Source organism: Erinaceus europaeus, chromosome 4 (genome assembly GCF_950295315.1).
Source record: "Erinaceus europaeus chromosome 4, mEriEur2.1, whole genome shotgun sequence".
Classification (NCBI taxonomy): domain Eukaryota; kingdom Metazoa; phylum Chordata; class Mammalia; order Eulipotyphla; family Erinaceidae; genus Erinaceus; species Erinaceus europaeus.
The window spans coordinates 26053045-26065999 of NC_080165.1; the positions used below are offsets into that span (position 1 = coordinate 26053045).

General features: G+C 45.9%; 1 protein-coding gene across 3 annotated transcripts in view; it reads right to left on the reverse strand.

Moving 5' to 3' along the window:
* Positions 1-5171: 5171 nt before the first annotated feature.
* Positions 5172-12955, reverse strand: part of POLDIP3 (DNA polymerase delta interacting protein 3) — a 31613-nt gene continuing 23829 nt past the window's right edge. For 2 of the 3 annotated variants that reach the window (XM_007523444.3, XM_007523443.3), the window contains 3 exons: positions 10101-10230; positions 8293-8359; positions 5172-7202 (listed from right to left, as the gene is read on the reverse strand). In XM_007523444.3, coding sequence (XP_007523506.1) covers positions 7025-7202; positions 8293-8359; positions 10101-10230 — 375 coding nt within the window. In that variant the 3' untranslated portion in view covers positions 5172-7024. The remainder of the gene's footprint in view (positions 7203-8292; positions 8360-10100; positions 10231-12955) is intronic. The other variant, XM_060189090.1, reaches the window with a different exon arrangement.

Sequence of the window (12955 nt, forward strand, 5' to 3'; positions counted from 1 at the left end):
CGAGATAAAGTCTGCTAGTTGTGGGCGGACAAGTGGATCTCCACTTCCAATTTTTCATTTCTCCATTCTACAGAATGTATGTACTGAGCGCTAGAGATCTGCGGGTAAAATGAAGTCCAGCCTGCCTGGAGTCTATGAAGTTAAGAGTTAAGGAAAGAATGGAGCAATAAACACACATAAATACCCGGCAGTGGGGAAGAGAAATCATGGGGCCAGGCGGTGGCGCATGCGGTTTAAGCACGCTTTGTACTAAGCGCAAGGGCCAGTGCAAGAATCCAGGTTCGAATCCCCACTCCCCACTGGCAGCGGGAAAGCTTCACAAGCAATGAAGCTGGTATGTAGGTGTGTCTATCTTTCGCTCTCCTTTTCTATCTCCCCTTCCTCTGAATTTCTGTCTCTAGCCAATAAAATGGTAAAAATGGCTGCCAGGAGCAGTGGATTTGTGAGCCTCAGATGACCCTGGAGGCAAAAAGAGAGAGAGAAATCAAAGGATGGAAATGTGGTAAGGGTGCATTAAGAGCTGTTTTCATCCACCCCGTTAGCGAGCAAAATCAAACCACCATCCACTACAAGGAAGCAAAAGATGTTTATTCACGAATTCGAATACTGGTCGAGAGGTGACTGACAGCAGTCCACCAGGCTCGACCCGAACAAGGCTCAAACCACACAATTTATAGGATTTCAGAATACACTCAGGGAGGGGGAATGTATAACCTTATCACTACAACCAATAACATGCCATAAAAAGCGCGGAATCCAATCATTTTAAACATAGTGAAGCACGGGGTCCACTCAAGGCAAAGCGCAGGCTTACTTCAAACATCGCACCACCACAGGACCAATAGGACTTAGCCAGAGTAGCTGTCTCCACATCCTTCCGCCATCAATTGCAACCATCTGGTAAATAGCTTTCCTTAAACCCTGTGCAAAGGTCCTGATAAGGCTTGACCTTATGCAGGGTCTGGTTAAACATCTAGTGGATTACTGGTCGGGTCCTGTTCAGGACAGAGAGAAATTGAAAGTTGAGGTGGAGATAGGGAGAGAGAGAACAGACACCTGCAGACCTACTTTACCACTTGTAAAGCGTCCCCCCTGCAGGTGGGGAGCAGGGGCTCGAACCCAAGTCCTTACACTTAGTGCGCTTAACCGGGTATGCTACCGCCCCTGACACCTATTCTCTAATAAATGTTTTCTAGAGGGAGTCAGGCATAGAGCAGCAGGTTAAGTGCACTTGGCTCAAAGCGCAAGGACCAGAATGAGCATCCTGGTTCAAACCCCCGGCTCCCCACCTGCAGGGAAGTTGCTTAACAGGTCTGCAGGTGTCTCTTTCTCTCCCATTCTCTATCTTCCCCTGTACTTTTTTTTTGAGGAACAAAACAAAAAAAAAAGTACTAATGTACATTGACAACAGAACTAAGATTACCTGAAGGGGAGGGCGAGACTGGGGGGTGTGGAGTGGAAAATTCCTTGAACTTTACCCTTAAAGAAAAACAGGACCCGACCAGTAAGCCACTAGATGTTTAACCCACCTTGCAACTGCCCCAGACTCTCACTTTCCTGTGTGTTCCAACAAGTACAGGCCGAAGTATTTCTTTTCTCCTTGCCAAGGCTGCTTCATATCTGTATGATTCTACTACTGCTACCAGCAGACTTATTTTAATCAAAGCACTGCTCAGTTCTGGTTTACAACAGTACCAGGGATTGAATCTGGGACACCAGAGCCTCAAGCACGAAAATCTTCTGTATAACCATGCTATACCCGCCTCCTTTTAAAAATACTTTTCTGTTACACATGAGTATTTTATCTAAGACAGAGAAGTCATAGCACTAAGTAATAGGCACCAGGGATCAAACTGGGAACCTCAGGCATGCAAAGCTGATACTCTACGAGCTGTATTACTTCTCTAAGAAAGGAGAGACAACACAGCACCATTCTGACACCAGTGGAGCTTTCCTTTTGCATGCTGCTCCCATGTGGCACCAGGGCTAAAACTAAGGTCCTTGTACGTGGTGAATTTTCAGCTCTCATATATATTTTTTAATGATAAGAAAGGACCAGACATCACTCCGGTACAGCCAGGGACCTCATGCTCTGAGGAGAGTCCAAACTGCGCGGCCTCCTGGACCACTCCCCCCAAGTCTTTAACTCAGGAGCAACCAGACGAAGGAGATCACAGGGCTGGTATGGAGACAGGTGGGGGAACTCCGAGTCCCTCTCCAAATACCTACCCTGCTCTCCCTGGATCACCACAGGTTCATCAACTGGAAAGACTGTTTTTCAGAAATTGGAAACATTCCACTTGTAATGCTATAATAAAGCTAACTATAGGGAGTTGGGTGGTAGGCAGCGCAGCAGGTTAACACATGTGGCGCAAAGTGCAAGGACTGTAAGGATCCCGGTTGGAGCCCCCAGCTCCCTACCAGCAGGGGGGTCACTTCACAGGCGGTGAAGCAGGTCTGCAGGTGTCATTCTCCCTCTATCTTCCTCTCTCCATCTCTCTGTCCTATCCAACAATGGCAACATCAATAACAAGAACTACAACAATAAAAAAAAGGACAACAAAAGGAAATAAATATTAAAAATTAATAATGCTAACTATATAAGAATGTAAAGAGGTGGGGCCAGGGAATGGCACACCCAGTTGAACTCACACATTCCCATGCACAGAGACCCAGATTCAAGCCTCTAGGTCCACATGCAGGGGGAAACTTCATGAATGGTGATGCATACAGGTCTTCCTCTGTCCTTATCTCCCGTATCAATTTCTCTCTTTAAAAAAAAAAAAAGTGGCACAACACAATTGCTGTGGAAATCAGATTATTCCTCAAAAAGATTTTTTTTAATATAGGGAGTCAGGTGGTAGTGCAGCGGGTTAAGCGCATATGGCCCAAAGTGCAAGGACCGGCGTAAGAATCCCAGTTCCAGCCCCTGGCTCCTCACCTGCAGGGGAGTCACTTCCCAAGCAGTGAAGCAGGTCTACAAGTGTCTTTCTCTCCCCGTCTTCCCCTCCCCTCTCCATTTCTCTCTGTCCAATCCAACGACGACAACGACAGTAACTAAAACAATAAAACAGGGCAACAAAAGGGAAAAAAAAAACACCTAGAGTTCAAAAATTTTTTTAAAAATTTATTTTCCTTTTGTTGCCCTTGTTTTATTGTTGTAGTTATTATTGTTGCTGTTATTGATGTCGTTGTTATTGGGTAAGACAGACAGAAATGGAGAGGAGGGGAAGACAGAGAGGGGGAGACAAAGACACCTGCAGACCTGCTTCGCCACCTGTGAAGCGACTCCCCTGCAGGTAGGGAGCCAGGAGCTTGAACTGGGATCATTGAACTGGGACCTGCTTTGCGTCACCTGCACTTAACCCGTGACACTACTGCAAGACTCCCTCCTCAAAAATCTTAAAAGCATGGCTCCCCACCTGCAGGGGAGTCGCTTCACAAGCAGTGAAGCAGGTCTGCAGGTGTCTTTCTCTCTCCCCCTCTATCTTTCCCTCCTCTCTCCATTTCTAAAAAATAAGTAAATCTTAAAGCAATTCCACTTCTGGGTGTATACGCAAAAACCTTAAAGCACGGCTCCCCACCTGCAGGGGATTCGTTTCACAGGCGGTGAAGCAGGTCTGCAGGTGTCTTTCTCTCCCCGTCTTCCCCTCCTCTATCCATTGCTTTCTGTCCTATCCAACAACATCAATAACTACAATAATAAAACAAGGGCAACAAAAGGGAAAATAAATATTTTAAAAAATAATGACTGAGGGTTGGGGAGAGAGTGGGTCAGAAAATGAACTTGAGACTTCAGCTCCCACATGCAATCCCCAGCACTACCACCAGTCAGGCCTAAGCAGTGCTCTAGTTTAAAATAATAAACCTTTTAAAAGCCTGCTGGAGAACACATATTGCTGTGTACAAGGACCAGGACCAAGTTCCTGGTACCCACCTACAAGGGGGAGAGCTTCATGAGAGGTGGACCATACACCATCTCTCTCTCTCTCTCCTTCATTTCTGTTTCTATCAAAAAAGGAAAAATGGCGACAGTGGCGTAGTCATGCAGGAACCAAGCCCCAAGATAAACCTGACGGTAGGGGAGATTATTAATATGGCTAAGTATTGTGTGTTTTGCCACAATAAAAATTCTATGAGCAACTGATTTTTTTTTTTTTCCTCCAGGGTTATTGCTGGGCTCGGTGCCGGCACCATGAATCCACCGCTCCTGGAGGCCATTTTTCCCCCTTTTTGTTGCCCTAGTTCTTGCAGCCTCGTTGCGGTTATTATTGCCATTGTTGACATTGCTTTGTTGTTAGATAGGACAGAGAGAAATGGAGAGAGGAGGGGAAGACAGAGAGAAAGGGGAGAGAAAGATAGACACCTGCAGACCTGCTTCACCACCCGTGAAGCGAATCCCCTGCAGGTGGGGAGCCGGGGGGTCGAACAGGGATCCTTACGCCGGTCCCTGTGCTTTGCGCCTCGTGCGCTTAACCCACTGCGCCACCGCCCGACTCCCGCAACTGATTGTTTTAATGCAGTGATATAAATAGCTGTAATTGTCCCATGAACACAACTTCTTTGGACTGATAATCAAAGCAAAGGCAACTGGCCAGACTCCTCTGTCACCTGAGTTATACAAAAAAAACTTTCATGCCTGAAGTTACAAGGTCCCAGGTTCAATCCTCTGTACCACCTACAAGCCAAAGATAAGCTGTGCTCTGGTACAAAAAAAACAAGACAAAAAAAGAACTGTGTTTGGAACTGACCATGTTCAATACTCAGGCAAGGCACTTCAGGTCCAGGAGCGGAGTTACTGTGCTAGACATGAATTCGCACTAAGCTACAGAGACAAAGGTTCTGAGTCCTGTGAGATATGCCCCAGTGTCACGGGGTAAGTAGTAAAGCAGAGGCAATTCCTGTGTGCTGGTGTCAGGCCCTATAGCTTAGCAGAATGTGTGTGTTCTGCTTTGGCTTTTTGTGCTGTTGAGGATCGAACCCGGGACCTCTCAAGTGTTGGCAGAATCTTCTAAGAAGTAACAGTTCAGGGCAGGGTAGATACATAATGGTTATGCAGAGATTCTCAAGCCTGAGGCTCCAGTCCCAGGTTCAACCCTCTGTACCACAAGCCATAGCTAAGCAATGGTCTGTTCCCCCCCCCCCCAAAAAAAAAAAAGATGGTTCAAAGGTAGGAATAACAAATGTTTATTCAGAAATGGGTAACACAGTCTCCTCCACTCTTTAATGCCTCTTCCTCTCCCACTGAACAACAGACACAGATGGGAATGCAGGGGAGTAGAAGGTGGAGAGGGACACAAGGACTGGCCTGGCCCAACACCCTCTCTTTTCCGTTTCCCTCGATGACGGCCCATACGGCGAGGAGATAAACAGGCTCCATTCCACAAAGTACCATGTGCCTGTTCAAAGGATAACATACAGAAGGCCATGTGGCCATAACCAAACAGAATAATGACAACCAGAGCAGCCCAGCATGGGGCAGAGAGTAAAGAAAGTCATGTAGGCAAGTTATTAACCATCCCCACCGGAATCAGTCTAGACAGTGTCCTCAATACTCCACCCAGCACCCAAGAAGCCAGGTACTATCTTGGGGGCTCTCTTAGGTCAAGAAGTGGAAAGTACAGGAGGAATGTCTTCCAGCTGCTGAAGAGAATTAAGTTTGCACCCATTCAAAGGGAGAAGGAATGTAAGAGTAACATTCCTTAGAGAACCACTAAGTGCATCAAGCACATTCCTTGGACTTCAAAGGCCTGGGCAACCTCAGAATTGGTGAGCTGAGCTAGGTTCAGGCTCTGGTTCCATCCTGCTTGACAGACTGAAATGTGTGGAAACACAGATTTCTGTGCTTTTCTTCATGGGGATGGCCCCAGGCGGGTCATGAGAGACTCTTCAGAGTCTCAGGTCCCTTTGCCTTTCACAGCAGCTGCCTCTGACTGTGTGAAGTCTAGAACCCTGCTGCTAAGTGTGCTCCGACTCCAGTCTCCAACAGCCCCAGAGCAACACTACACTGGCATCCAGAGCTTACCCCTGGGTTCTCCAGTTTTCCTGAGCTGCTGGAAGGGCTGGTCTGTAACTCAGTGCCCACCACCCTCCCACTGACGAGGCAGAAAGATACCCTTCTGCTCAGGGAGAAGATAGGTCTGCTAGAAAAGTGGGAGCTCATCCCTTGATGGCTGCTGAAATGTTTCCAGTCTCCCCAACTATGGTCCTAAAGACATCTGAGTCCAGAAAGGAACAGCCAGGACTAAGCCGACATTTCCCATTTAATTAATCCAAATAGCAAGAGAGCTGGCACCAGAGTGTGCAGAATGTCATGGAAGGTGGGTGTTGGGAGGGCTGCTAGTTCAAACCCTTCTCAGCAGTGATGCACAGAAGGCTAGAAGGGGACAGAACCCAAGAGAGGCATGACCTACCTCTGAAACTGAGCAGCTCACCTCCCCAGCCACAAGGCCTTTGCCAAAACAGCCTGGTATGGAGCCAGTGTGGCAGAGGACAAACGGTCCATGGCTGATAGCCCCCCCCCCCATCTCACTGATTTGACAGATGGGAGGGACTGCCTCAAGTAGACCTGGCCCCCACTAGGAGAGCAGAGGCTTCTACCCCCCAATTTAGTTGAAATAGAGAAAGGGGAGGCAATCTCTTGCTTTCTGGGGAAAGCAGTATTCTTCAATAGTCCCTGTCCAGCATTTCATGGGGCTACCACGAATCACTAAATGCACTAGGACACTGTTTCCAGATGAGAAACCGGTCTGGGGCAGAGCTAGGGAGCGACTCTTGAGAAACAAGCCTACCCTGATAATGCCGTGGAGGAGAACAAGCACACAATATGAAATGTTAATGCACAGAAGAGCACAGGGAAAACACAACACAGAAAGGTGGGTCCCATCCAGTGAGGAAGCTCTCTATCCCCGCAACCCTTCCAAAACCCAGGGGCCTCCAATCCGACAGGTCCATTGGTCACAAGCTTTGCTTTGGGTAACAGAGCCACCCTCTGTCCCCAGCTTCTAGCTGCCTCGCTCCCCACTCAAAGTTTGATTTTGAACTCTGTGGGCTGTGCGGTCACTGAGGCCCCTGAGGACTTGAAGAGGGCCTTCAGGATGGTGTCTGGGTCCACTTCAGCAGGTGGGTGGGAGGAGGCAGCAGAATTCACCCTGCGAGGCAGCTCACTTTCCTTTTTCACTGAGGGGCTGTCACTCAGCCGTCTGTGGAGAAAGAAGAGTGGCATAACCTAATTTAAGAAGACTTATTCCAAGGACTGATGTAAGGATCCCAGTTCAAGCCCCTGGCTCCCCGCCTGCATGGGAGTTGCTTCTTAAGTGGTGAGGCAGGTCTGCAGGTGTCTCTCTTTCCCCCTCTCTATCTTCCCCATCTCTCTCCATTTCTCTCTGTCCTATCCAACAATGACGACATCAATAACAATAATAACTACAACAATAAAACAAGGGCAACAAAAGGGAATAAATATTTTAAGAGAGAGAGAGAGAGAGAAAAGAAGACTTACACCTCCCAGACAGTCTAAGAAAATTATTCAAACCACAATTCAATACTTAGTATTCAAATCCTGGTATTTCCAAATCTGAGTCTCACCTTTCTCACTGTGGCCAATCTAATTTTCTCCCTTGGTGTCTGTCTCATCCATATTGTGACATCCTCTAATCTAGAGATTGTTATACGTGATCCGGGAAGTGGCTCAGTGGATAAAGTGTTGGGACTCTCAAGCATGAAGTCCGGAGTTCAACCCCTGGTAGGTAGCACAGGTACCAGAGTGATGTGTGGTTCTTTCTCTCTTTCTCCTTCTATCTTCTTCATGAATAAATAAATGAAGTATTTAAAGAGAGAGATTGTTATACATCTTGGGCTCCAAAAAAAGGTCCTAGTCTTGAGCCAGACATGTATGTTCAGGTCTGATTACATGAGGAGTAATACCGAGCACTGTCTCCATCAAAGCAAATACCAAGAGATTGATTTTGGGTTCACTTGGATGATGTATGCATCTGTGCCAACAGAGCTACAACTGACTGGTTCACTTCTCAAGTACTTATAAATTATAAGGCTGGCAATTAGGTCTTAATGCTAATTAGCCCCATGGGGTCAGTCCTCTTCAGAAGTTGTGAGACAAGGCGGTCTGTATAAATTTAAGTAGTGTGGTTAGCCTGCCAGCAGGTCAAAAGAAATGGAATGAAAGAAAACCATGATGCAACCAATTTACCCCTTAGAGCAGAGATGATCATTCAGAGTAACTAAGAACAAAAGTTCTGCCTGGTCCCCAGCACTCTTGCCCTGAGAACTTACAGCAGGATGGGCTGGTCAGAGGTGATAACATTCCCGTTCATGTGAAGGTTACATTTCATTGGTTGCCCTGAAAAAAAAAAAAAAAAAGATCAAAGAAGACTTATCAGCCATGAGGCCTTGGCTCTTCACACATCAGGATAAAGCTGTCAACTCCATCACCAAGCTCAAAGGACCCACCAGGGACAACTCTTGACTCCACAGTCAGGGGATAGGACAGCCAGTTTTCAGTAAAGTCCACAGACTAAGAAAATCCTAGTGTGTAAAGGCCATGAAACTTTGGCCACAATGGTACCAAGAAGCAAGGTATCAAGGGCAGCCTTTTATAGGTGGACATGAGAGTGGAAGTTGAAGGAGAAAGGGGAAGTCATCCAAACTTGCTTATGAAACATATAAGGAAAAGTACCCGGGACTGAATTAAGTGAAAACAGAAAAAACCCATGTACAGAGCTCCCTACTTTGTCTATGCAGGAGTAGCTGTAGTGAGTACTGGCTCTTTCTCTCACCTCCTATCCCTCTCATAAATAAATAAATAAAATATTAAATATTAAAATGGATAGAGTGGTCCGGAAAGTGGCGCAGTGGATAAAGCATCAGACTCTCAAGCATGAGGTCCTGAGTTCAATCCCTGGCAGCACATGTACCAGAGTAACATCTGATTCTTTCTCTCTCCTAGCTTTCTCATTAATAAATAAAATCTTTAAAAAAAAAAAAAAAAAGACTAGGGCTGCAGAGTAGTAGTAAAGTCAGTATTAATCTCAAATAGATTTCTTTTCTTTTTTTTTTTTTTTGCCTCCAATGTTATTGCTGGGGCTTGGTGCCCGCACTACAAATCCACTGCTCCTGGAGGCCACTTTTTCCCCTTGTTGCCCTTGTTGTTTATCGTTGTTGTTGTTATTTGTTGTTATTGCTGTCATGGTTGTTGGATAGGAACACAGAGAAATTGAGACAGATGGGGAAGACAGAGGAGATAAAGATAGACACATTCAGACCTGCTTCACAGCTTATGAAGTGACATCCCCTGCATATGGGAAGCCAGGGTCTTGAACCAGGATCCTTAAGTTGGCCCTTGCACTTTAAGCCATGTGCACTTAACCTGCTGTTCAACCCAGCCCCCTGAAATAGATTGCTAATGTCATGTTGTGTATTACTGTTCTTTTTTTTACCACAGCACTGCTCAGCTCTGGCTTATGTGGTACAGGGGATTGAACCTGGGACTTTGGAGCCTCAGGCATGAGTGTCTCTTTGCATAAAACCATTATACTATCTACCCCTGCCCATGTGCTATTATTATTAATTTTATTTATTTATTTTTTAAAGATTTTATTTATTTATTTATAAGACAGGAGAGAGAACCAGATATCACTCTGGCACATGTGCTGCCAGGGATTGAACTCGGGACCTCATGCTTGAGAGTCCAAAGCTTTATCACTGCTCCACCTCCCGGACCACTAATTTTTATTTATTATTGGGTAGATTGAGAGGGATGGGGAAGGGAGGGAGACACATTGGGGGTTGGGAGGGAGAGAGAAAGAAACACCTGTAGCACTGCTTCACCATCTGTGAAGCTTTCCCCCTCCCCTTGCAGATGGAGACCAGGGGCTTGAACCTGGGTCCTTGTGCTTCATACTAAGTGCTAGGACTCAGTGAAAACCCAGGGTCTCATGAATAGGCAGCTAGCTCAACACATTAGGAGACGGGCCCAGAATGCCATCCCACCCATCTCAGGAAGCTTATTCCAAAAGCTAAGCACCTAGCAGCAAACTCTTTGGAATGGGAGGATGAAGTAGCTGTGTTTTTTTCTGCCTTACCGTCAAGACACCGATTGTTATACTTCTTATATGCAGTGATGGCATCGTCTTTCTTCACAAAGACCACCTCTGCTACCCCAGGATGGACCAGACGTGCCCGCTTCAGGGCTCCACATACACAAAAAAGCTCCTGCAAGATCAAGAGGAGTTACAGTTGGGAGAATTTTGGGTTGTGTTCTTCCTGGCAATCACTTACTCCAGAGGGCTCTCTGCAGTTCATTTATTTAATAGGGTCAATAGTTGGAATTTCTCTGAAAGTTCTGTCATGAGGATGAAATCTGTTAGAAATAGAAATTCATACACACACACAGTAAAAGATAGAAATTGATAAGGCAGTGGAGAGATAGAGAGGGAGAGAGACACCTGCAGTACTGCTTCACCAACATTTCCCCATAGGTGGAGGTCAGGGGCTTGAGCCTGTGTCCTTGTGCATTGTAGCATGTGCACTTAACCATGTGTGCTACCATTCGGAAGTTAACATGCAGCTGAGCTTGTTTGGTTGTAATAAATGGTTCCCTAGGATTTGGACTTTAAGTGCCCAAATCAGGTGAGTTCAACAGCTGATCACCTGAATGTAGGCCTGCACTTGATCTTGGGGGCCAGGTATCTCTCAGCTATGTGAACTGTAGCAAGTTATTCCAATTCTGGCTGAATTTTTCCTTCTGAACAAAAAAAGACTGGTCTAGCCCATCTCTCAGAGTTGCTACAAAGCTCAGCTGAGGTGGGGTGGTAGCCCAGTGGGTTAAACGCACGTGGCGTGAAGTGTAAGGACCGGCGGAAGGATCCTGGTTCGAGCCTCCGGCTCCCCACTGGCAGGGGAGTCGCTTCACAAGCGATGAAGCACGTCTGCAGGTGTCTCTATCTTTGTCTTCCCCTTCTCTCTTGATTTCTCCCTATCCTATCCAACAACGACACCAACAACAACAATAATAAAACAACAAGGGCAACAAAAGGGAATAAATAAATTTTTTTTAAAAAAGCTCAGCTGAGATCATCTTTAGGGCAGTGCTTTGCATATGTGTATTATCGACCTCAGTTAATCTCTCATTTACTGACCAAAAAAAAAAAGTCTGCCTAGCATCCATGCCATTTCTCCTGCCAGCTCTTCACATGAGGACAAACAGAAAACTGAAGAAAAGGGCAGCAAAATGATTTGCTTCTAATGATAAAGACAACAAATTAATCAAGGTCATGGATGACGAAGCAGTTTTCTGGTTTCTCTCCCTCTCTAAAAAATAGGTAGAGCAAAAAATGGGCCAGGAGGCCGCTCAGCAGTATCACACATGTGCAAGGCTCTAGGTTCATTCTCTGGCACTGAATTAATAAAGGGCACACTAAGTATCAAAACCAAGAAACAGAAGTAAATACTTGGTGTACTCTCAGCTGTCCTGCTGCTGCTGTTCTAGCATTATCCACCTGAGTTGAGAAAGGAAGAGTGACTTTTTTTTCCCTCTAGGGTTATGGTTGGGGGTCGATGCCTGCACTGCTCCTGGAGGCTATTTTTTCCTTTTTGTTGCCCTTGTTGTTTACAGTTGTTATTGCTTTTGTTGCTGTTGGATAGGGAAGAGAAGAAGGGAAGACAGAGGGGGAGAGAAAGATAGACATCTGCAGGCCTGTTTCACCGACTGTGAAATGACCCCTCTGCAGGTGGGGAGCCAGGGATCAAACCGGGACCCTTATGCCAGGCCTTGCACTTCGCATCATGTGTGCTTAACCCGCTGAACTACCTGCCCAACCCCCCCTAAAGTGACTTTTATTAGCAGACTTCTGAGTGATTGGTAGCTGATTTTTTTTCAGGAAGAAAAAGAAGGAAAGAAACCATAGCACTGGATTTTCCTTTAATGCAGTGGGCACTGGGCTTGAACCTATGGCATACATATGGCAAAGCAGTATATTATCCAAGTGAGCGATTCAGCTGGTCCTAACTACTTTTATAATGGGGAAAAAAAACCTACTTTTAGTAACTCATCAAATAGCCAAAATGAGCTACTATTTCCACTCATGTACCATTTATAGATGTGCCTGCTATGGAAACCACTGTGGCCAGAAGGTGGTGCAGTAGATAAATCACTGGATTCTCAAGCATGAGGTCCTGAGTTTAATAATCAAGGTCAGCTGAAAGGGGCCAGCCAACAAAATAACACGACCCATCTCATTTGTGTGACTTGGGTGGGGATGATCACATAAAACTCGTAAGAAGTGTCTTGATATGGCACCCAAATAACTCACTTCAATAGTGTGCTACCCAGGTCTGAGTCTAGCCTGTACCCCACTGAAGGAAGCTTCAGTGCTGTTGTTTCTCTCTCTCTCTCTCCCTCTATCAGTGCATCTATGTAAAATGGTATCTGACTTGGGAACAGGACCAGAGAGTTAGACTGGGGCAAAGAGTAGCTCCCAAATATAAGCAAAGTATACAAATACCATTAACTGTTTACCCTATCCATCTGACCTACGGACCATATCTAGTCATATTTAGCACGGAGCATGTGTAACCTCTGAGTCCCTGTCAGTTTGAACTCTAGTCCATGGTCACAGCCGGGAACATTCTAGGCTGTACTCATCTCAGGACCAGTCTTCCTCAAGTGGCAGAGTAAGCTGGTCCAGCCTCCCTTCAGAGAGTTGGGGGAGTCCTAACATTGCTATTCTATACTAATGGCAAGGTCACCCACTTGCATATTAGCTAACAGGCTCAGGCAAATACTAAAGTTACGGGCCCCTTGGAATATACCTAAAATAGACTTACTAGTTTCTTCCTATACAAAGAACCTTAGTTCTATCTGCTCTATTTTAACCATTAGGTTCCTGATTATTATATAATTTGCCCTGCTTTATATCTTACTGCTTTTCAGGCACCA